This window comes from Leptidea sinapis, chromosome 19 (genome assembly GCF_905404315.1).
Source record: "Leptidea sinapis chromosome 19, ilLepSina1.1, whole genome shotgun sequence".
In the NCBI taxonomy this organism is placed as follows: Eukaryota; Metazoa; Arthropoda; class Insecta; order Lepidoptera; family Pieridae; genus Leptidea; species Leptidea sinapis.
Window position 1 is genome coordinate 8,150,575 of NC_066283.1, and position 25,316 is coordinate 8,175,890.

General features: G+C 33.4%; 2 protein-coding genes across 2 annotated transcripts; one reads left to right on the forward strand and one right to left on the reverse strand.

The window, feature by feature from the left end:
• Positions 1 to 1,472: 1,472 nt before the first annotated feature.
• On the forward strand, positions 1,473 to 9,609 carry LOC126969773 (COP9 signalosome complex subunit 3). Its single transcript, XM_050815336.1, has 10 exons — positions 1,473 to 1,657; positions 1,826 to 1,893; positions 2,039 to 2,178; positions 2,889 to 2,982; positions 3,065 to 3,282; positions 3,996 to 4,193; positions 6,023 to 6,175; positions 6,992 to 7,123; positions 8,248 to 8,430; positions 9,452 to 9,609. The coding sequence occupies exons 2-10, from the start codon at positions 1,836 to 1,838 to the stop codon at positions 9,527 to 9,529; spliced, it is 1,254 nt and encodes a 417-aa protein (XP_050671293.1). The 5' UTR covers positions 1,473 to 1,657; positions 1,826 to 1,835; the 3' UTR covers positions 9,530 to 9,609.
• On the reverse strand, positions 9,522 to 23,893 carry LOC126969775 (uroporphyrinogen decarboxylase). The gene is made up of 7 exons (XM_050815337.1): positions 23,678 to 23,893; positions 23,316 to 23,603; positions 20,288 to 20,446; positions 16,309 to 16,452; positions 15,335 to 15,490; positions 13,633 to 13,803; positions 9,522 to 10,258 (listed from the first exon to the last, which is right to left on the reverse strand). The coding sequence occupies exons 1-7, from the start codon at positions 23,693 to 23,695 to the stop codon at positions 10,115 to 10,117; spliced, it is 1,080 nt and encodes a 359-aa protein (XP_050671294.1). The 5' UTR covers positions 23,696 to 23,893; the 3' UTR covers positions 9,522 to 10,114.
• Between the last annotated feature and the right edge of the window lie 1,423 nt (positions 23,894 to 25,316).

Below are 25,316 nucleotides of genomic sequence, written 5' to 3' on the forward strand. Positions count from 1 at the left end.
AAGAGTTATTTCAATAGATATTGTAATCATAAGGTATATGCTATTACATAAATGTAACGTATATCTTCCTTAATACCGCATTATTTTCAAAAGACCAAAGGAAATGTCATGTATCAAACCTGAATTTAACTTTCAAAGACCTATCCAACGATACCCCACAAGGTAAGTTTCTAATATTTTTTTCAACTCCATTTTAGGGGAGGTATCCTTAGGGGGGCAGCTACGTCCAAAGCACCAGACCACACAAAAAATGGCGTGCGTACAAAGCACACATGTTAGAAGTGAAACTTATTTGTGAAAACCAATTTTTAAATCTCGTTTATATTAATAATTATTTTCCTAATCTGTTCTCTAAATCAATTGATTTTTGTCAATATTGGAAATTATTAGATGTTTTACTTATTATTATTACTCATTAAACCTGCACGATATAAAGCTAGTAGTTCTACATACTCGCGGCCGCGTGCTAAACCTGCATGATACAACGCTAGTAGTGAAGTTGTTTTACTTCATAGCGGTATCGTCTGCTTCATGCTACATTCGAATTTTCTCGCTCTATCTCAATCAGACTTAATCTCCCTCCCCTCTTCTTGGATAAAAACGTCCTTCATTTTCGTGACGCTTCATTCCGTTTCATCCGTAAAAATTAACCCTCATGCGGGCAAAGAAGTTTCACTTCTAAAATGATCCCAAATTCGTTCTCTGCACCCTCGAGAACCTCGAATACGATATCCATATTGTTGAAATTATAATTTTGCGCGGCAGCCAATTTGGATTTAAAAAATGATCCCAAATTCGTTCTCTGCACCCTCGAGAACCTCGGATACGATACCCATATTGTTGAAACCATACTTTTGCGCAGCGGCCATCTTGGATTTCATAAATGATCACAAATTCGTTCTCTGCACCCTCAAGAACCTCGGAGACAATACCCCTATTGTTGAAACCATAATTTTGCGCGGCGGCCATCTTGGATTTCAAAAATGATCCCAAAATCGTTCTCTGCACCCTCGAGAACCTCGGATACGAAACCCATATTCTTAAAATCATAATTTTGCGCGGCGGCCATCTTCGATTTCAAAAATGATCCCAAGATCGTTCTCTGCACCCTCGATAACCTCGTATACGATACCCATATTGCTGAATTCATAATTTTGCGCGGCGGCCATCTTGGATTTAAAAAAAAACTGCGTTTACTGCACACGATGTTATGCGACAGAATTGCCATCTAATGTTCTAATATTTAACAAAATCATCAACAATATCAAAAATACATAGGTATTAAAAAAAACTAAATTCAAACTTGCTAAAGTATCAAATTCATTTTATTCCCGCAATTAACTTTAAGTACTACGTGTATGCGTTTGAGCGGTGTCAGTGTAGTGGTGCGATTCGACCCGCGACCAAACTATTCCAAAGAGCATGTAAAAAGTCGGTAATTTTCTATTATCTGTAGCGTGCATTATCATGTAGTACATTTACTCTAATGAGATTATTATTCTGACATTCTGTAACCTGTGTGCACTGTGCAGTCAGCAGTGAAAAAGAGTAAAAATATTCTTTGCACCGGACAACCGACAAATAGAGTAAAAAACACTAGATGCGAATTGCTTGTGACCGTGTTGCATTTTTTCGCGGTATCTACCTTCATAATTTGGTAATTATATTCTTTTTCGCGAAGTGCGAACTTTCTGCTGTGGTCCCTCCAACTACCTAGGCCCTAGTTGGCTAGGAGCCTAAATTCTAATGTTTTGTATTTGTGTTCAAAGTGCATCATATTTACTTGCGACATTTCTCAATATTATTGCTGGTTTAAACTTTTTAGGCGACAATTTATGATGGCATCACCTTTGGAGCAATTTGTAAATAATGTACGAACCATATCAGCATCAGGTCAGTTTAATTCTTGCTTATCTTGTAGTAGGAATAAAAAGTCGCCAATTAGTTAAACATTTATTTATCTCCTTAGATATTGGTCTTCATCTATGATGATAAAATTCGTGCTAAAAAGCCATTCCTAAGAAGATTATTTTTCCAGGAAATTTTAGGGATTTGTCTGATATTATACTCAAGTCTGATGAAGTACTACAGAGAAATAGTGCCCACTTAATCAATGTTCTTGAAACCTTGGATGTTCAACAGCATTCCCTTGGAGTCCTAGCAGTACTTGTGGCACAGGTAAACAATAACTTTCTTATTTAGTTTCTTCTGATTCCTTTTAAGTTTTCCTATTTGTGTTCACTTTTACAAGAGTTTTATGAAATAGTGTATACCATGTCTTTTTATTTTAACTGTAACTTCACTTCATTTTGCTTTAAACACAACACATCCCTGAGTCATGTGTGTGTTTTTTATAACCAAGACCTGTATGAAAGTGTAAATTTGTATTGTATGTCTGGCTGTATTATCATAACTCTGGCGTATGCAGTGAATGTATAAATGTGGGTGTGTAAGCAAGATTTTCTGTCAGAGCATAAAAAGGGATTTAATATTTATAATTTTAGTACAATCATGGAATCATAAGTTTTTCTATGTGTTACACCTCAACAATCATGATAACTACCAAGTATCTAGCATAGGCAGGCACAATGGACCTCTCTTTGTATACCCATACTTCTACCCTCACATAATTCTATGACTTCTTCCACTGACATCAACACTTTCATGTAAACTCTTATTCAGATCATGGAAAAGACAAGGATTAAACAATACTTCATCATACATTCTGCTCTGCATGTGATATAAAATTCTTTGTTTATATCTTTAATTTTCTTACACACATAATTACCAAGACTTATGTCTAACTAATGTCATTTTGTCCAGGAATAAACCAAGAGATGGATTGTTATGTAAATTAATATAAAATCAGTTTTTTTTTTATTTTTTAGGCTAAAGATGCTGATAAGACTAATTTGTTCCACCAAGTCTGTGATTTTATAAATAACTGCAATGGAGAACAAGTACGGTTTTGTCCTGAATTATGTATGTTGAAGAACTTTGAAGTCATTTTAATAACAATCTGTTGTATTAGTCATACAAATGAATTTATGGGATTATTTTTTAGATGCAGAACTATGTCACCATTTAACTGATCATTTGGTTGAAACAAAACAACCACTTCAGGGTATAGAAATCTTGAAAAAAGCTATTCGGAAAATCCAACTGTTTGATTCCCAGCTTACATCAATTCACGCTGATTTATGTCAATTATGCTTGTTGTCAAAGTGTATGAAACCTGCCCTTGAATTTTTGGACACAGATGTGACAGGAATTAGTTGTGAGGTAAGCTTATTTATCTTTATATTTCAAGGAAATTTTGGAAAATAGTGATAAACCCTTTGGTTCATTTGGTTGTCTTCCTAAACAACCATATAACAACAACCTAATAAAACCAGCAACCATAAAGTTGTCAAGAGAGTGTTTAGAAAGACCAGATCTTTGTTATTTCTACATATCTGGATAATTTTAATATGATTTCAGCTTAGATTATTTATATGTCTACATAGACTGACTGGTACAGCTGTGAAAATGTCAAATGAGGTTGACAGTTAAGCTCTATTTTGAGCAATGCTCACACACTAATGCAAACTGACACACAAATCTCAAGTGTAAGAAATAGCTTGTCACACACACTCAAGTAATAAAACTGGACTGTTTTCATTGTTTATCTAGTAGCAAGAGGTCTGTCTAGATGTATAAATTATCTAAGGATTTCAGTATTAAATTAGTTTAACTGCCCAACTTAAACAGCCATTTAGGCACTTAGCCCCTTGATTGGGCCATTGTGTGTGTCTGTTTGTTGTACTCCAACCAGCTGATGCTGTTATAGATCTGAAAAAGTTAAAGGTTAGGTATCCTTGAAATTTTAGAAAAATATTGTTTTATTGTGAATTGTGTGCCTGTGTTACATTTTCCACTTCATATATAAATTGAATTGAGGCTTATAAACTACTTTTAAATTTTCTCATCACTGTTGTAATAAATTATATTTTTAGCTTGGCGGAAATAATGATTCCAAACACTTCCTGCTGTATTATTATTATGGAGGGATGATATATGCTGCATTAAAAAACTATGAAAGAGCTTTATATTTTTTTGAAGTTGTTGTAACAGTTCCAGCAATACTTGTATCCCATATTATGTTAGAAGCTCACAAGAAATATATTCTAATATCATTAATTTTACATGGAAAGGTAATATATCATTTGACATAATTGAATTAAATAATAAAATTTTTATAAGTTATAGTTGCAGTTAAATAGTAACCAAATTCCACTTCCAAAGGTTATGTTTTATTTGAATTTTCGCTTGCTTGTATGTGCATTTACTGGATCACTTGGATTTGCTTCCCCGGGGCTTAAATAGAATAGGGAGGCCCAGGCCCAAGGGTATCCATTTAGGGCCTTTTAGAAGTGTGCCGTTGCAGTAGTTGCAGCAACCGTTACGCGACATTATCAAGAAGACACGATAGAAGACACAAGTTTCTCCCGGCACTGGTTGACGAGACCTGCATGGCCCGTGTATACAACATCACCAGTACTGTCGTCTGCACAGGAGGTGTCCAACATATCATTGATATGCAGAAGAAACATTGTAGGAGATAGTACACAGCCTTGGGCACTCCAGCATTCACAGCCTTCGGGTTCAAGCAATAACTGGCAACAACTACCTGTATGCTGCATCCAGTGATGAAGCTGTCAGCAGGTCCACTTGCATAAGGTCTCGGAAAGCCCAAATGATGGAAGTTTTGAGAGAAGTGCCTTGTGCCATACACGATCAAAGTCCTTCGCGATATCCAGACTAAGTGCCGGGCTTTCTGCCATCCTTTCGCCAATGCCGCGGTCATTTGGTGGGCAATGCCAAATTAGCTTCAAAGAAGCTGGGCGTCATAAATAGAGCACGGCAATACCTCAAGCCGGACCCACATTCTAGCGCTGTGTTTCCGGGACGATACGGCATGGGTACCTTCAAAAAAGCGCGTTCCTTAAAGGACGGCAACGCTTCTGTGATTCCTTTGGTGTTGCTAGAGAATGTGGGCGGCGGTGATCACTTTACAACAGGTGACCCGTATGCTCGTTTCCATGAAAAGAAATCGCTATCTACTGCCCCTAAAATATCCAATTGTATAACAAGTATGTATATCAATAATTTCTTTTTCTATTCTATTCTTCCTACTATGGCTCTCGTGGAAGGTATACCACAAGTTTGCCAATGTCACGTTAAGGTAGACCACCAAGCTTAGAGTATTCTTTTACTAATTTTAATGGCAGTGATCGGTGCTTAAGATTGAAACAAGTTTTATTTTCTTATACCTGAAACAAATATACATGCTGTTAGGACTATAAGGGACATAAAATAATTTCTTTTTAAGGCTACAACTTTTTTCTGACAATTAACTTACTTTCCTCAATCAAATATGTCAATCAAGAATTAAAGAATTTAGCCCTAAGAACACAATTAAACATGTGTTATGATATGTGATTACTATGATCAACCACCGCCAACGTGCGAATGTGCTCTAAATGCCTCTGTGAGTGTGTCCTTAAAAGAATTGCAAAAAATAAACTGTAATATTTTGTCGTTGGGCATTTTTAAGAACTAATTAACGTGCGAAACATGCTTACGTAAACTTATAAAAGGTTTTGTAAATAGTGATAAAATGTTTACTAAAACAATACACAAGATTAGGAATACGTTAGATGCTAGGGTGTGTGTACAAACAATCTGGTTGACTTTTTTACTTGGCGATATTTTTGTATTCCTCTGTATATCTTCATGGATAGCCAAATTCTTGCGCTGTATACATGCAAAGCTGAAACTAGTACCTATTTGATTGAAGTATAGCTAAGTTTTTTGATTAAACGATTATTAAAGTCAAAGTCAAAAAAAATCTTTATTCACTGTAAAAATTTTATAAGTTATTTAGTGCAAAATAAAAAATAAACTGTAATGATCTAAAAGATGTTAATACTTACTAATGTTATAAAATAATTGGGTGATTTTTTTTTATTTGTGTCTCCAGATTCTTCAAACTCCAAAATACACCTCACAAGTAGTGAGTCGGTTTTTGAAACCGTTGTCTGTTGCCTACCATGACTTGGCAACATCACAGCACGCAGCCGTAAAACATAGGGAAACATTTATTAGGGATAAGAATATGGGTCTAGTAAATCAGGTACTTAAATATATTTATTAATTTTATATTGACATTTTTAAATATTTACCACCACTGGTGCTCCCGTCCAACTCAATAATAGCTATGAATAATAAAAAAATAAGAATGGTATTTGAATTTTTCTCATGCCAACTTTGCTGGTCGAATTCGGTCAAATAACTCTTGGAACACTCACCCATATAGATCTGATACCCACCGTATGTGTGGGTGTTTGTTAAAGTCTCTCGGTTTAGAAATTTGCTGCCTGAATCTTGGAATTTTTATGGTCAATCATTTTTTTTTACATTTCTATAATACTCAGTCTATTGACTGTAGTAGTAGCAAAATCTTTTCACTGTGTTGTCAATTATAAAAGTAGAAATAGTAAAGCCCGGTCCGCTACGCCAATATTTTAACAAAACTATAATATAACGATATTGTATTTATTTTAATGATTCGGTTATCAGGTTTAAAAAGCAAGTATTTTCTTTATTCCACTCGATCACAAAAAAAAGAAATAGAATTATTGCTAACTACTATAATACGTCTTCATTCAGTGAACGCTGTCATATTATCCCTCCCCGCAGGCGAACGCGGGTGATGTCATCCATTTGTCGCGGTAAACATGTTAAGATGTTTTATTTAACAAAACTGTTAAGCCACGCCCGTAATCGCTTTATAAAACATGTTATTGTGTTAACAAACACGAAAACACGGAACAGCGGACCCGGCTTTATACATTATAAGTAAAAGTGAATAAATAATCCTATGAATAACTTCTTCCTTGTTAGCAAATATGTTGTAAAGAAGTTGTTATATTTCTCTCTGTATTTTAAGGTCTTGAATTCAATGTATAAGAAGAATATACAGCGTCTAACTAAAACATTCTTAACACTGTCATTAACTGATGTCGCATCTCGAGTACAATTATCTGGACCCTCGCAGGCTGAGGCTTATATACTCAATATGGTATGTATAATATAATATTGACACCTTCAGAGAACCCTGTCGCCGTGAGATTTGTCCAATGATATATATACATACAACTACTTACAAGCTTTTCATTTCTTTTCATATATATAATGATATATAGTTGATATAACTTGAAAACCTACCATTCTAATATATTTGGGGTGTTTAGATATACTGTATTGACCATGAGCTAATATATTTCCATCAATGTCAGAAATTAACTCATTTAGAATTTGTAACTTCATTTAAAGCTATAAAAAACTTTTTTAGTCAAATTAATTACTTTTTATAGAATAGAATGATAATATCATTGATCTAAACAACATGACCCCCAATCGCAATCCAATCTATTAAGAGAACATTAAAACATTCATTCATACACCTTATTATGTCCTAGTAATGATCGAAGTCTGTTGTATAGAATTAGAAACGCTACGTCACGCGCTAGAGAGATGCGAACACGAAGCAAGAACATACCTTTTAGCAAAATGATTAAAAGCCAAGTCGGTTACACAGTTTTGTTAATTTAAAGGGGCTTACCTGAAATACGACACTATCCTTTTTATCTTTGGATATTATGCTGTTATTTGGACAGTCTTTCACATAACAGTTTGTCATTGCGTGGTGTTGAATTAAAATCGCGGCCGAAACACAACTGAACGAAAACTCTGCCTAATAGACGCGTAGGCAGAGTTTTGCTTCAGACAATTTTTGAGGGTAATTGTGAGTTTAATTGTTTATTGTACATCAATGGATGATATCCACAATCCATGTTTGCATCCATATCCACATAAAAAAATAAGTTTTATTACTGTAGTCAAAATAAGAACATTATTTTTCATATTTGCTTTTTTTATGGAAGAGAGGACAAATGAGCGTACGAGTCACCTCATCTTAAGTGATCACCGCCGCCCACATTCTCTTGCAACACCAGAAGAACCAGAGAGTAGCAGTCCTTTAAAAAAGCCTTTTGCAGATATGTCGAATGGATGTAATCTCACATCGAATGCTTATATGTGGATCTAATCTCACACAAGTTGTATCTTATATTTAGTTTTGATATTGATGGCAAATTGTTAAAAATAAATATACTCTCTTAACTTTACATAACATTTTTTAAGATTGAAGAGGGCGAAATATACGCTATGATAAACCAGAAAGATGGAATGGTCGTGTTTCTGGATAGTCCTGAGAAGTATGCCTCCCCGGACACACTGTGTGTTCTGGAACAGCATATTGCTGCTTGCACAAAGCTCCACCAATATATACAAGAGATGGATGAACAAATCCAAGTCAATCCCCAGGTATGATACTATAAGTCCTCCTATCCTTTCTTTGCTGCTTGTGGTGCCAGGTCGACCGTCGATAGTTAATAAATCATTTTGTGTTTGGATGTGATTACTTATTATTACAGTAATCACAACTCTCATCTTCACAAAAAATTCTTACACAAACACTGAATTATTAAAGCTCTAAAGATTGATGGATCCAATATATGATAACTTATATTTATACAGTTTATTCTTTATTACTTTATATGATATATTTGATGCTTAAAACACTTTTAACTTTGAATACGATTAGTGGATGCAGCATTTATTTTGTATATTACAGCCATTGTACTCTATTGATTTAAAAGAGGTGCCTTAAGTTTCTTGTATGTTCTTCTCAAGAGCTCTAATTATTCCGAACATATGGTAGGTAGATGCAGTAATTTAAAAGAAATATTATAAGTGATGTTTCAAAAAAGTTTAAGCCTACTTAAATAAAGTTTATTTAACTTTTGACCATCATCATTTTATAAGAAATGCTATGAGTATCCCCACACACTTATTGCACATGACAAGCATTATCTAAATAGTGTATGATGTGCAGTGATAATCTTCAACTGTTTGCAGACGGAACAGATATACATCTATATATATAAAAATGAATTGCTGTTCGTTAGTCTCGCTAAAACTCGAGAACGGCTGGACCGATTTGGCTTATTTTGTTCTTGAATTATTTGTGGAAGTCCAGGGAAGGTTTAAAAGGTGAATAAATAGGAAATTGCTGCAAAATTAAATAAAAACAACAAATTTGTTTTTCCTTTGATGTACAGTACAGATTTCTAGGAGAGAATTTATTGACGAACGGTTTGACAGTTTTGCTGTGAAACAATTTCATTACGACAGCAGGGTGCATATTTTACGAAGTAATTTTTTATGTTATGATATATTATTGGCAAATTCATATAAAAACATTATTTTATTTATTATATACAGAACAAGATCTGTCGGGTCAAGTTAGTTTTAAATAAAATTAATCACTGTTAATTCATTCCAGTATGTGAAGAAATCTGCGGGTTGCCACGATGAAGATATGCCAGCACCAAGTCAGAATTTAAAAACATACGCAATTTAAACAATATTTAATAACAAATTAATATACACTCATAAGTCATATTGTAAGTATATTTAATAAATACCACTCATAATTTGTAAGTGTAATAATTATTTATCATCCCGATAACTCATAAATATAATAGACATTTATGCAGCCCATTACATAGATTAAATTATTTTATATACAACATCCAAGAGATTATAAGTATATACTACTGACAATTATAGGTATATATAGGCTAAATGCTAGCTATTATCTGTAATTCAACATAGACAGTAGACTGTGTGCCTATAGTGTGTGTTAAAACAACCTGAGTCTTTTAACCCCAGTTCGAGATGCTAAAATTCAATCTTTGAATGTCTTCGCAGGTGGACATACATTAAAATGAGAAGTAATGGCATAGCCATAGCCCCACCGACACAATTTATATTACTATTATTATTTATTTACCAATTATCTGACAGTAAAAATATTCTTAAATATTACGTACAAGAAAAATCCAACCCTGACAATGAAAATGTAATTTTATTTAGTTTCCTGTTTACCTAACAGATCATATCCCAATAAGACACCTATAATGCATTTCATATACTAAAAAAACATTTAAAACGCCTCATGTACAGCTTGGGTAAATGCAGTCATGCTGTCCAGAGGAGTTTGTGGAGTTATTCCGTGCCCCAAATTCGCAATGTATCTGTGTTTTCCAAATTTTCTGACCATTTGTATTGTTAACCTTTTTATCTCCTCCTAAAACAGAAAAAGATAATTTATTTTAATCTTAACAAAAATATAAATATTTGTTGTTAAATATTTTTTTTTTATGGTAGATGATACAGGGCGTCCCGCGGGTATGCCACATACCTCAAATATATATAATAAATAGATGTAACATTTTACTAAAAGAAGACTTTATCTTAATTTAAAATAAAACATGTGTGCAATTCACACGTGGTAGAAGTGAAACCTTCAAAAATTATGAAGAATTTTATTAATTATAAAAATGATGAAATAAACTCTTTATTTATAGACTTTATCTATACACCCATGCTTTAAATCCTCTATTAAAGATTCTGAAACAGTTAGCTTATTGCCAACATTAAAACACCCAATGTTCTAATAACCATTCCAACCATATGTTGTACTGAATTTCATAACAAAACGCCTATGTTTTTTTCGATCCCTTCATGCGCAAAGAGTTTCAACATACAGCCACATTCTTATTGCTCGATGCGTGGTAGGTATCTGTATGAATCTCAAAAAAAGAACATTTTCGTTTACGCGCGCTCCACACTTCCAGAACGTCGCACGCCGTAAAAAAAGTAGGTTATTCGAATCCACGCCATTTTTCTTCGATATTTTTATTGTTTTGTTTACAAAACATTTTAAACGATTCATTTTAAACGATGCAAAAGAACATTATATTCGAGTGAATTTTAATTATTGCACTATACAAAATGTAAATTACTACTAAAATTAATAATTGTTTCATTAATACTTAGTTTATTTGTATATAGTCAGTAATTAATGATATTAGGTAGGTAAGCTAACTGTTCCAGAATCTTGTAGAGGATTCATATTCTGGGTGTAGATAAAGTCTTGTATGAAACTGTTGATAATTAGGTATTAAAACACTCATGTGATACTATTATCCATATTCGTGTTTTAATACCCTTTATTACACAACAGTTGCATAAATAACTATTTCTCAAGCTTTATACTACGCATGCGCGCACAAACACGTAATAACACCCGCTATGCCTTGGTAAACACGAGTGGAGAGGGTACAAAGCAGAGCACAAAGAGAACCACGAACACCAACGAACAACAACAACGGTTCAACACTACCCTTGTATAATAATTTTAAGATGTACATTGGGTATGAACTTCTAAACTGCATATGAAGTCCTGGTACATGTTGGTCGGATGACAAATGATTCTTCATTTCAACCGCCATAAAAGACATTACCAACACCGCTATCATATTTATGTTCTCCTGGTGTCTATGTAGTAATACGTGCGCATGTCGTCAGAATATATTCGTGTCATACATAAGACAATCTCTTCTTTAACTATGATCACCTGGTACCAAATCACTGTATAACGCTTCCTTTCTCATTTTCTCCCACGTTAAATCTTATTAATTTATGTGTCGATATCTTTTTACTGTCGCTATTTCGTTACATCGACTTTCAAATCACAACGCTTAAGAAGTTTTCACTTGAAACAATTTAAATTCCGTTCATAAATTTTTAAATATTTGAGGAACTGGAAATTGAACCCGTTACACGAGAAAAAAAATACCCTGTAGCTTATAATAAATACCGAACGAATAAGGCTTATTTTTTGCTACATAACATAAGGAGATTCTTAAAATTTATTATATATATATATATATATATTTATTATGTTTAGATTTACAAGAGCGACATCTCAAGTCAATTTCCTAATATGCAAATATTGGGGTTGAGCAGCTTATCAACTGTAAAGTAGATCCTGTAAAGTAGATCAGATGAAGCCACAACCTGAGAGTTGAAGAAAGCAAACAGAATTTTGTAGCGAGACGGTACTCGAATGGTTAGCTCAGTTGGTTAGAGCACTGGCACGGAACGCCGGAGGTCGTGGGTTCGCATCGTTCATAAAATTTTGTTTTTCAAATTTTATTTGTGTATTAATCCTAGAAGTGAGGGTTATCACTTTAAAAACATAACATATTGTTTATATTTTTATTTATAATCGCTTATAAAATGCTCACAAGAATACGTTTATTTATTTAAGGTGTGTGTGGATGATGCAGCTACTGTACTCAATAACTTTTCATTTACATTTACTTTTTTGGCTTACTTTTGACATTGAGTATGTGTGTTGCATAATTTTACACATTATATTGTAATTGAAATGATTTTTAAATCGATGGAAATGTAAATCTTGATTTAAAGAGTGGATCAACCCTTAACATAGTAAGCGGTAGATTCAATAAAAAAAATATAAATAAAAGGAAGACAATGAATTTTAACATTTGGATGTAAAATATTGTTCAGAAGAATAAAAAAAAAAGCTGACATTATCATATTTGATTCCCGGTTCAATCAGGCAATTATTGTAAAATCTATGAATGCAGTTTAAATTTTTTCATTACATTTTGTCCTACGAAGTTGTGGCTTCGTATTTTAGAGAATTTTGTTAAAAAATACTAATTTTATTGATACAAGTTTGAATCTGATACAAAACGATACCATGTTATCAATCCCTTTCAACTTTACAAGTCAGTCCTAACTGACATTTGAATTTTCCATGAAACTTCCGTTTTAAAAGAGGCTGCCATTAACCCATATAATACCGGTTTATTTTGCCCTACGAAGTTGTGGCTTCATATTCAAGAGAATTTTGTTAAAAAATTACAAATATTTTTGATACAAGTTTTAATCTGATATTTTGTATCATGAAACCATGTTATTAATCTGTTTCCACTTTGTAACTCAGTTAATAATATTTGAATTCTCTATGAAACTTTAGTTATAAAAGAGTCTGCCATTAACCCATATCATACCAAGTCTGTGTTAAAACAAGTCGAACACAAAAATATTAATACTATTGAAAAGAATAGGGTGCCTTAACTGTTCCTTGACCAATCTTTGCATGCCATATCCAAAGTGTCAACAAATGTAGCATATATGATATTAAAGAGAATCATGGAATTAATTATTAATTGACTGGCACCTTATTTCCAGCAGCATCATTGCTCATAATCACTCTCATAATAATTTGCAGTTATTTTTTCCCATAAAAAAGGTAGTAAAGGTTACCATCAAATGATTAGGAAGTACTTTCAAGACTCTTGTACAACAAAATTTTTCAATTCCTCTGGTGTTGCAGGAGAATTTGAGTAGCGGTGATCACTTAATATCGGTGACCCGTATGCTCGTTTGTTCTCCTTCTTTACGTGCCTGATACATTTACAGTACTATCATGGTATGGTGTTGTGGAAGACTGTTGATTATCAGAATTCAAATTCAAAATTTTTTGCTCAAAATAGGATATGATATCACTTATTGAAAGTCAAAAACTACCAATAAAAGGTAGAAATGGTTGTGTCAACCATAAAATGATAAGGTAGTACTCACAGGACTCTTGTACAACAAATCTTGTGGATCCAGATTGCCTTGCAATGTAACATCCGGTCCTACAATTTCTCTGGCTTTGATTGGATCGACAGTCCAATCCAACCCAATAGTTTCATAACCCAATTTAGCTTGGACATCAAGAGATTCACCGGCACCTTTGGCAAATATTGTCTGAAAAATTAAACATCAAATTAATTTACAAATACTAATACTAGTTGAACCGGCAAACATACTTGCCACATAAATTTTTTTTAGTGTTTGACCCTTTTATTACTTTGCAAGTCCAACTACCAGGCACTAACCCGAAAAATGAAGACTTTCTTGTGTCTTCATTTTTCGGGTTAGTGCCTATGACACTCACAAATAATAAGGCTTTCTATTGGTATCAGAATTGTCACAATTAGTTCAATAGATCTAGGAGATTATCCAACTACAACCCTCACATACTACCTCTTTAAAATATCAGTACAGATAAATAACCTAGGAGTTAATGGGCCCCTTCTTATTCTAAGATACTAATAGCTATCAATACAATAATGTTTAAAGAAAAATAGTAACCGGTACATCAAGTTTTGAGGATGCATTGTGGTGTGGTGCATAAATATGGAAAAAGTCTAAGGGCCGCACATAACACAGTAGCAGCAACAGCAGGGACTTTGTTTTAAAAAATTACAAAAAATTACAGACGGAAATTAAAACCCTTCACAGATATTTTTATTTATTTATTACACTTTTTTTGACACCACATTAACAAAATATAACTTAGGTACAATACAAGTAATAGAACAGTCAGTAGTCTATCTCAGTCAGTCTCCTTCAAATTTATACCTACGTCAGGGCGCTCCGCTAGGGTTGGTACATACAAAAAGATTGATGTCGCGCACTCAATAGACATAACTATTGAGTTCCACAAGATTCTAGAAAGTCAAAGTACTGTTCTATTACTTTATTGTGATATAGGATACTAACACTAGGATAAATCTCTTATCAACCTAATAAACAGATTAGATAAATATTATTTTTCATATGAGGAATAGTGACGAGATGCGCAGTGAAACCTGCAGTCTCTCGTATCTTGGAGAAAGAAGATGTTAAGTCTCAGTAGCCAGGAAATCGCACTAGCTACGGCGACAATAACATAACATATTTCAACAACAATTGAATAGTGCGAGTAGCTTTTCACTTATAACGTGGCTAGTGCTGGATTGTAATCGTGAAGGCGCATCTCTCACCATACAATGAAGATCTCATAAGTAAAGAAAACTGGAATCTTACACATGTCATCTGATCATATGGAGCATCCCAAGTTCAAGTTTCTTTTACAACAAAATCTTATTCGTGTAAGCCATGGTGTTGCTTCAATATCTCAACAAGTAGATATAATTTACAACTATTATTAAAAGGCATAAAAAAGGAATTTATTTTCTCAAAATTGATTCCTTTAGAATTCTTTTTGATGTCATTTCTAATAACTACTAGATACTACTACCGCTTCGGAAACAAATGGCGCTCTGAGAGAGAAGAAGCGGCGCAACAAACTCTCCCAGCATTCTTTTTTTGCGCTCTTTTCAATAAAAATATACAATATTGTACAGTCATTTCTAAAGCTATAAAATAATCACAATCTAGTCCCATCATTTCTTATAACATATGTAAATCGATAGTTTAATTAATCATGTGACCTAATAAACCATATTCTTACCATACAAACTTGCTCCAGTTTTTTCTCTCCAAGTTGTTGCCGGACGCCAGTTCTTATGTCAGCCAAATATGGAGCGGAAAATTGTATGAATTGTTCACGAGTTAGGTGATCAGCACTGGATTCAAATACTTGTAATAGTTGTGCTCCACTTTCAACCTTAAAAATATATTCAGTTGTAGTCATATTAATTATCTTCATACACACATATATTTACACCACTGCTTTAAATCCTCTATTAAAGATTCTGAAACAGTTAGCTTATTACCAACATTAAAACACCCAATGTCGTAATAACCATTACATCATCCAAACGAGTGTTGTAATGTTGTACTGAATTTCATAACAACACTCCTTGGTCGATCTTTCGATCCCTTCATGCGTAAAGAGTATCAACAAACAGCCTCATTTTTATTGCTCGATGCGTGGTAACTGTATGAATTTCAAAAAAAGAACAGTTTCGTTTACGCGCGTTCCACACTACCAGAACCTGGCGCGCCGTAAAAAAAAAGTAGGTTATTCGAAACCCCGCCATTTTTCTTGAAAAAATGAGCGATTGAAGTTTTGACAGCACACCGCCGGATATTTTAGACGCTCCAAAAGAACATAATATTCAAGTGAATTTTAATAATTGCACAATACAAGATGTAAATTACTACTAAAATAAATAATTAAGTATTTCATTAACACTTAGTTTAATTGTATAAAATCAGTAATGTATGATATTAAGTTACTACTAGGACTGGCTGTTTTAATGTTAGCAGTAAGCTAACTGTTTCAGAATCTTTTAAATGATTCATATTCTGGGTGTAGATAAAGTCTTGTATGCAACTGTTGATAATTAGGTGTTAAAACACTCATGTGATACTATTATCACCCACATTCGTGTTTTAATACCCCTTATTACACAACAGTTGCATAAATAACTATTGCACAATAATTCTTGAGTATGGTTGTCAGTCATACATCATTATTACCTGCATAACTAAATAGTCAATTATAACTCTTGTTAGAAGACTCAGAAGTATGTGAGTATCTCTTGCATGATTTTCAAGCCACTCCTTGGTTTTCGACATAGTCTTACTTCCTCCGCCTTCTATCATATATCCCATCAGTGTGAACTGAAAATATCCAATTCTTGATAAATCTGCCTTTTCTGTATCATATATAACATATATAAGAGGGGGCAAACGGGCAAGAGGCTCGGAATAGGGAGTGGTGTCAAAAGATGCGTTGCCGGCCTTTAAGGTGGGATACTCATGGGAGTATGCTCTTGCGGTTGCGCGGTTGTGGAATACCAGTCGTCAACGTTATATGGGTGGTATTAGCATTTTGACGTAATGTCCGGTGGTGGAATTCGACCGCTATTATTTACAAAAGATGGATAGACGTCCATATTAATAAAAATAGAAAATGATTTTTTTTAGCTAAACTAAGAATTAGGGACAATTCCCTTTGTGAATGTGGTCTACATGAGGGAAATGTGGATCATTTATTCTTAAATCGCCCTTTAATGCAACCTTCTTTGTACAACTTTATACCCCCTGAAGTTCTCCGCCCTATTTAAATGTCTAAGTAATTATATTTGTGTATGTCCTTTATAGTCTAACAGCATGTATATTTGCATCAGGTATAAGAAAATAAAACTTGTTTCAATCTTTAGCAACGATCACTACCATTTAAATTAGAAAACAAATACTCTAAGCTTGGTGGTCTACCTAAACGTGACACTGGCACACTTGTGGTATAACTTCCACAGAAGTCACAGTAGGAAGAATAGAATAGAATACATATAAACGTTAGATGTAATGCACTCATACATAAGTAGGTGTCGTGCATGTCCGCTTATTGGCCTTGTTGAGACCTGCGTCTGTGTGCGTGCGTATTTTCGAACGTTCGTGCGTAGTTTCTTTACCGCTTTAGGGTGTCTATATACAGTATGTATTTTGCTTTTATGAATTAAATGTAGCCACATACTTGTTATAGCATTTGCTGACGATATACAAAACATGAACGAAATCGGTGCGCTAATTAGGTCAAAATGTACTTTTAATTTTAAACCAATATCATCGTGCTGTATATTATATACCATATATATATACAATAATTGACCCAAGTCAATGGTTCAATGAACTTGAATCTTTGCACATCATAAAGCGATGTTGTCATCCCGCGCGCTTCAAGTTAAAAGACAGTTTGTCGGAAAGAACAGCAGCGAAAGAACGCGTACGGGCTAAGGGTAGGGCACAATCTATCGATAAATAGCATTTAATAATATCGATTAATACCCAATTCAAAAAGCTATTTAACTTTAAATACTTAGCGCACAGTGTTTCTAGAAATATCGTAAAAAACCCTTAAAGCACTACACACTAAGTATTTAAATTATTTTTCTTTTGTTTAAATAGTAAACAGATAATAATTATAAACAAAGTAGAAATAAACAATAACGTGTTTTAATGTCTTACATGAATTGTAATACAAAGCAATCTAATTTTTAAAAACCGTACCAACTTACCTATTGCTACTCAGGTTTTTTTAAACGGATAAATGAGGGTACGGGATACCTGATATTAATTGATCACCGCCGCCCACATTCTCTTACAACACCAAAGGAATCACAGGAGCGTTAGCGGGGTTTTTGAAAGGTGTACAGGCTGATTTTAAAGAGAAGATATGTATGTCAAGGATCAAAGTTCTTTGAAAAGGCACTGTAAGGGAAGGACTTACATCCTGATGTTGGAATTGATATCTTAATTTGTGGCGAGTCGTGCGAAAGTGGAATTCGGCGGCAGGAATCAGGTCAAGCAGTTGTTGGGAAAAGTCTCTGCAACGCCAAGTGATCTAGTCGTTCACAGAGACTGGATCCCCGACAATTCGAGTTTTTTAGTTAGCGTACTGTCGTCACAGGACGAGACCATGACTCTGCCACATCAAAAAACCCTTGTAGTCACTCACAACTCACAAAACAGTAGTTTCGTAAGTTTAATCGTAAAAAAATATTTTTTAAAAGTTCATTAAATTTATAATTTGTTTAAATTATTATAACATTCGAATAACATAAAAATCGTTGTATCCTAGCCTTGGGTAGGTATTTGGTAATTACTAAATAAGTGTAAAAAATTATCGATAAATTATAATTGTGAGGTCTTCCCTATTAAAGACTTATTTTTTAGTTATTTGAATGTTCACCAGTTGTCATCACTCATCAGTGATCATTGTATCGCGAGTCTTCTGGGCGAATAGATTATGACGTGTTTGCCTTTCGAAGGAATCAAGCACTGAAATGAACACTAACAACTATTTCACTTTACGGTGACCTTTTTACGGTGAATTTGACATTTATTTTTTCTTTGACGTTTGCGTATACGGGTGAATTTGTTTTTTGAAGATAAAACAAGATGCACAATATTGAATTTCAAGTTCAGTTCAGTTATACTGAAATAAAAAAGTGTTCGTAAGAATGAACACAGTGAATTTTTATTGCGTCGCAAATAATCAAACAAATCAAAGGTGAAGCCGACGATCCAGAGGTCAATGTACATTGACTGTACAGTAGTGTTCACTGTTAGCACATTTATTTATTTTGTTTGAAAGTTTCACTTTTTCAATTTAATATTTTTAATTAAATTATTAATTTTGCGATTGTTCTGTGGACTAGTATTACTTATATTTTTATTTATTTCATAGGTATGCAGTCCATACTGTATACTATGATACTAGTGATACAAAACCAGTGATTATTTCAGTCCGGTACCAATTAACACAAAGGCAAAACAAATTCATATCTTATTTAATGGTTTTGGATATAAGAATTGGGAAATATCAATACCGGGTACAAATTTTAACAATAGGTATTTAACCTTCAAATCGTTCAAGTCTTAACAAAGATGGTTCAATTAAATAATTAACAAATTAATTGAGATTATAAACTCATGCAAGGCCAAATATTAATTTGCATAGGTGAGCTCACTTACTAATAATGTAAAATAGTACTTGTATTATAAATATTTTTATTTTACTTCTTTTGATTTATATATATATATGGAATATTTTTAAATTCTCGAACTATCAAAGTATATTCTCTAACAATAAAGATTGAATAAGACAACATGTGTACGGGCTGTATGACAAGTGTCGGTACCTGATGTTAAGTCATCACGTACATGACACGTAACCAACCAATAATAGAATATGTGAGTTAATCATGTTAGTTTCACATAAATAGGCGCGCAACAGTATTTGTGTTGCGGAGAATAGACCATACAATGATTGACCATTGATTCTTAGTTCTTGTTGATGAAAATTATTTTTTACCATTAAAAAACAATTACTTTAAATAATTATATAGGATAGGTAAATGAGTTTGTTAAGATTTTATAATATTTTGAATTGTTCATCATAATTAGTGTCTATGTCACATCAGGATATTGAACTTTATTTTCGAAAATTTCATTTGAATACTACTGATTTGTGCTTTCGTGCATTGAATTATGTAAGTTACTTAGATATACAAAAATGGGGTCTAATTATGGTATTTTTGAAAAGTATAAAAAAAACAGAGTAATTTTTCCATTGGCAACCCAGAAAACACTGCGCTATGTATTTAAAGTTAAATAGCTTTCTGAATCGGGTATAAATCGATATTATTAAACACTATTTATCGATAGATTGTGCCTTACCCTAAGCCAGTTCGCGTTCTTTTGCTTTAGGACGGTCCGACGCATTTAGTCACAGTGAGAAGGGAACAGGCAACATTGCTTCTGTTTTGTCCGACAAACTGTCTTCGAACTTGAAGTGTGCAGGATTGCAACATGGCATTTTGATGTGCGAAGATTCAAGTTGCCATAACAAGTATGTGGCTACCTTTAATTCATTATTGCAAAATACATACTGTACATCGAACTATATCGAAGCCATAAGTAACCAAAGCCATATTACAAATGTTAATCTTACAGGTGCTCCTGTGAAGCCTATCAGTGGTACTCTTCCTTCTATTTTATGTCTGGTTAGGGTGATAGCTTGTCCAACATACAGCAGCCTAGACACAGCTCCATCTTCTTGAAGTTGTTCCATATCATCAGGACTCATCAATGGGTTTGGAAAAACTGGCCCCTGCAACATAAACAATTTTCTTATTTATAACTTTAATACTACAAAATAAATATTTCTGTCACACTATCATATATTTTATCGGCTACTCTTTTCAGAAAATTCATGATTCTATTGATTTACTATTATTACAAAATAATTTAAGCAATTGAGTCACTATCATTAAGTCAAAACTAAAAAATAGTATAACTTTGTAGTATGTAACATATATATCCTCGTAAGCCCGGAGGACCCTTTAAATGGACCAAATAATCATAGTCATTAAGGCATTTGAAATTGCAAGTTGCAATTAACACCAATGCTGGTTTTGAAGGTACCAAAACTTTAGTATTCATTCCAATTCAAATAGTAAAAAAGTAAGTATATTGTTGATGACTTTAGAGATTGCAATTTGTGAATAGAGGGCTTAAGTACTAGATGCACATAGAGGTGTTCAAGGCTGGCAACACTCTTGTGATTCCTCTGGTGTTGCAAGATTATTTATATTAAATTCAAGATATTTTTATTCAAAATAGGATTTAAAATCACTTATTGAACGTCAAAATCTACCACCCATTCAAAGAGACTGCCTCAGACCTGAGAAGAATGGGCGCAAGAACCTCAGCGGGGGTTTTTTTTTTTAATATAAAATATGGATTACAATGTAATATCGTACAATAAACATTTATAATTAAAGAGCCTGAGGGTGTTTGCTTTATTCCCAGTCCGTGGTGTCATTAAGAAAATCGTTTATGCTATTCCTTTCCCACACAAACGTTTTTTCACAATTCTTTTAAATTTCGTAACACATTTGTTTTGTACATTTTCTGGGATCATATTGTAGAAGCATATACATCGCCCAACAAAAGACTTACTAACTCGACCCAACCGAGTAGTAGGCATAACAAGTTTATGTTTGTTACTCATGTTAACATTATGAATGTCACAGTTTCTAGAAAATTCCTCAATGTGCTTATGAACATACAAAACATTATCAAAAATGTATTGAGAAGCAACAGTCAAAATGTTTATTTCTTTAAATTTTTCTCTTAATGATTCTTTAGGACCAAGGTTATAAATCGTTCGAATAGCCCTCTTCTGCAGCACAAAGATAGTATTAATATCGGCCGCACTGCCCCATAACAATATACCATAGGACATAATACTAAGAAAATAACTAAAGTATACTAATCTCGCCATATATATGTCAGTTAACAGTCTAATTTTCTTAACCGCATATGCTGCAGAACTAAGCCTATTCGCCAATGCTTCAATATGGGAGCCCCACTGCAATTTGGAATCAAGAGTAATGCCAAGAAATATAGCAGATTCCACTGGTTTTACCACCTCTCCATTTAATAAAATATTCGCATCTACATTTTTGACATTTGGCGCGGTTAATTTAATATATTTGCTTTTATGATAATTTAACAATAACTTATTGGCGCTAAACCAGTACATGATGTCACATAGAGCATTGTTTACTTCGTCATATTATATTAACACCAGGTGACCCATACGCTTGTTTATCCTAATATTCAATAAAAAAAAGAGGTATGCACATTACATACAGGTGAAATAATCTCAATTAATGTTAGTAATCTTTAGGTTTATCACTTCAATTTTGAATGGTAATAAAAGTAAAATTAGTGAATTTCATTCCATTCCTGAGAATTCCAATCAAGAGTCCAAATCAAACATTTATAGAACCTTGCAAAGGACCTTTGGTGGTGTGGTCTTAATATTCATTCAAGTTTTTATTTAGTGATTTTGTTTTTAAAATAGCCTAGTAGTTCATATTTAAATTTTAAAAAATAATAATAGTCCTATGCAAACTATCTAGCTTTACTAACTAATAAGAACATTTTAGTTTTAAATTTTTCAGTTTTTATGGAAATTGGTTTTAATGGAAAGAGAATCTTAAATGATCATCAATTAATCTAATATTTATTAAATTTCATACAAAAACTAGAGCTAACTAGATAATTTTTGATATCCATTAAAACCTACAATGTTGCCCTATAATATATTGAAACAATTACTTTACCTCGATTTTTGAAATGTATTAAAATTAGAGATGAAACGGATAGCAGTTTGGCTGGATACCGGATATTCAGCCTACCAATTGGCTGAATAGCCAAATATCCGGCCGCCGGATATCCGTCCGAACTTAGCCGTTTGGTATATCGCACACACAAACACAGACTCGCATAGGCAGCAAATAATTTGCATTTTAGTGCAGTATGAGTACTACTTCATTAATTTTTTTCTATTACATTCATTTACTATGGTGTGATTAAAAATTTACAACTAAAATTAAACTAATTATAATTCTTAAGTGATACTAAAACTAACTACTAATACAGCAAATAAATGAATAGTAGGTAGTTATCCGGTATTCGGACGGATAGTATTAAGGCCGCCGGATACCATATAGTTACCGGATATCCGTTTCATCTCTACTTAAAATAACCATATTTATAGTGCAAAATTACATATTATGAATATGAAGTTAAAATTCTGCAAGAGTTTCAAATGGTTTATTGTTTTAAATTTTTTGTTTAATGTAGTGATTAAAACCGGAAGTAGTTTTAAAACAACTATTTTTATCTCTTCAAAACATCTTATACAAAGCCTCAACACTTATTTCAAGTCAATCTGATATGTATAACACTTATTATTGATTTAAAAATCTTTAGTTGAAGTGCTCAGCCTTTATCACTACAAAAATTTGGATGTTTACAGAGTAGCTTCGGTTATTATTGAAACCCACCTTACCTTTGATCTTAAGAGGATATATTAGACATTTAACATAATTTCAAGTAGCATACAGGGATGTATCTAAAATTTGATATAAAACACATCATTAAGATATCGATAAATAGTAACTTACCAAACCGGGATGCATTTCCACTGTCATACCAAGTGCCTGTGGTATAACAAGAATATCACTGAAAATTATTGAGGCATCTAAATGTTCGTATCGTCGAAGTGGTTGCAGGGTAACTTCACAAGCTAATTCGGGTGTGCGACACACTGTGAAAAAGTCGTTTTTGGCACGAACTTCTTGAAACTCCGGTAAATATCTGCCGGCTTGTCGCATAACCCAAACAGGGACTTTATCTACTTCTTTCCCTGCAGCTGCATCTAACAGCCTTCTGTTTTTTAGCGGTGGAAAATTCTGTAATAATAAAATAATGCTTGAAAAATGTCTTTCTATTTTTAAAAGATTTATAAACAGTAATTTTTGTTAACCTTATTTGTAAAGTCCATATTTTATTACGACTTATCGCTGTACTTTACTTAGCGATTACAGGATGCCGATTGATATGTTAGTTATTCAATTAAAAGTAATAATACTTAATTTTCTTATCACGCAACGAATTAGTATAATTGGTTCGTATTGTATTTAGATCTAAGTTAATTGTTATTGCAAAAAAAACTTCGAGTTCATACAATGAAAATGTCTAAACTCTAAAGCTTTTTTCTGACAATGACATTTGACAGGTCGAATACGATCAATAAGTTAGTTTTTTTAGTTAGTTTTATTTATTGGCTATATGGGCTTGAACTCCTAATATTGGACGAAGAGGGACGAAGAAACCAAAAAAAGTTTTATTTATTTAGACTTTAGAGCTTTGGTAACAAGACCTTCAGCTCAAACCAAAATACAATAAAATAAGAATATTTAAATCATTTTTCAATTTGCTTCGATTAGGTTTATCAGCAAAAAAATTTTTGATGTAGATTTGACCTCCAATTTATTGTGTTTTGCTACTTTTAATACGATTAATAAGAAAAAGCTAGACAGACAATAGATAATAATAACGTTGATTGCGAATGAATTATGAGAAAATAACTAATTTTTTTCTGGATTCAAATAATATGAGTACGAACACCGTACAAAAAGTAAAACGAAAATGTGGTTAAGAGGGCATGGGAATCTTAGATTTTGTTTGTTTTTTATAACATGAGGGATGGGGTTGCGATGGTGGTTCCGTGATAAATATTTATTAGTTACTCTTTGAGGTTTTTCGGCGAAATTTAGTCGTTTTTATTTAATAATTTGCTAGCCCATGTCATCTCGCTCGAAAACATAACGTCGTCTCAATCAGTATTGAGTTAGTATTCGTGATCAAGTGTGTCTTGTCACTGTCTTTATAAGTATGCGTAAAAGAGTCAACAATATACTTGAAGACACAGGTTATGTATTGAGACGCCTTCTGGAATACGGTCCAGGGACGAAGTCATATTGTACTGACATAACAGCACCTGTCTAGCTCATCATCATAAACTGATCACCACAAAAACATCGATCCATTATATTTTTGAGAACTTGGAATCTATATTTAGACCAGATCCTTAAAGGTCGGCATCGCTCCTGTGGCTCCTCTGCTGTTGCAAGAGAATGTGGGCGGCTGTCATCACTTAACATATAACACGTACGCTCGTTTGTTCTCCACTTCTATTAGAAAAGGATCAAGTATTTTTTATATGATAACACGATGTTTGAACTGTGTATTTTTTTTTATGGAAAAGGAGGACACACGAGCGTACGGGTCATCTGGTGTTAAGTGATCACCACCGCCCACATTCTCTCTCTTCTCTTGTATTATTGGTGTAACTGCGGATTAAGGCATATGGAATGTCAAGTATGTCACTAAATTCAACAAAAGTAGTTCCATTATTAAATTGAATTCTGCATACTTACACCTCTATTCATAATAGTTTGCTAACTTAAAGCATTGCTAATTCTCACTCTGTCTTCTTCTATTGACCTAAGTCAGAATGAGAAAAAACACTGCTAAGCGGCTGTTTAAAGTTAGCGGACCATTATGAATAAGGGCGTTAGGCTACGGTGGGACCAAGGTGCCAGTGCTTGTTGCTGCTCACT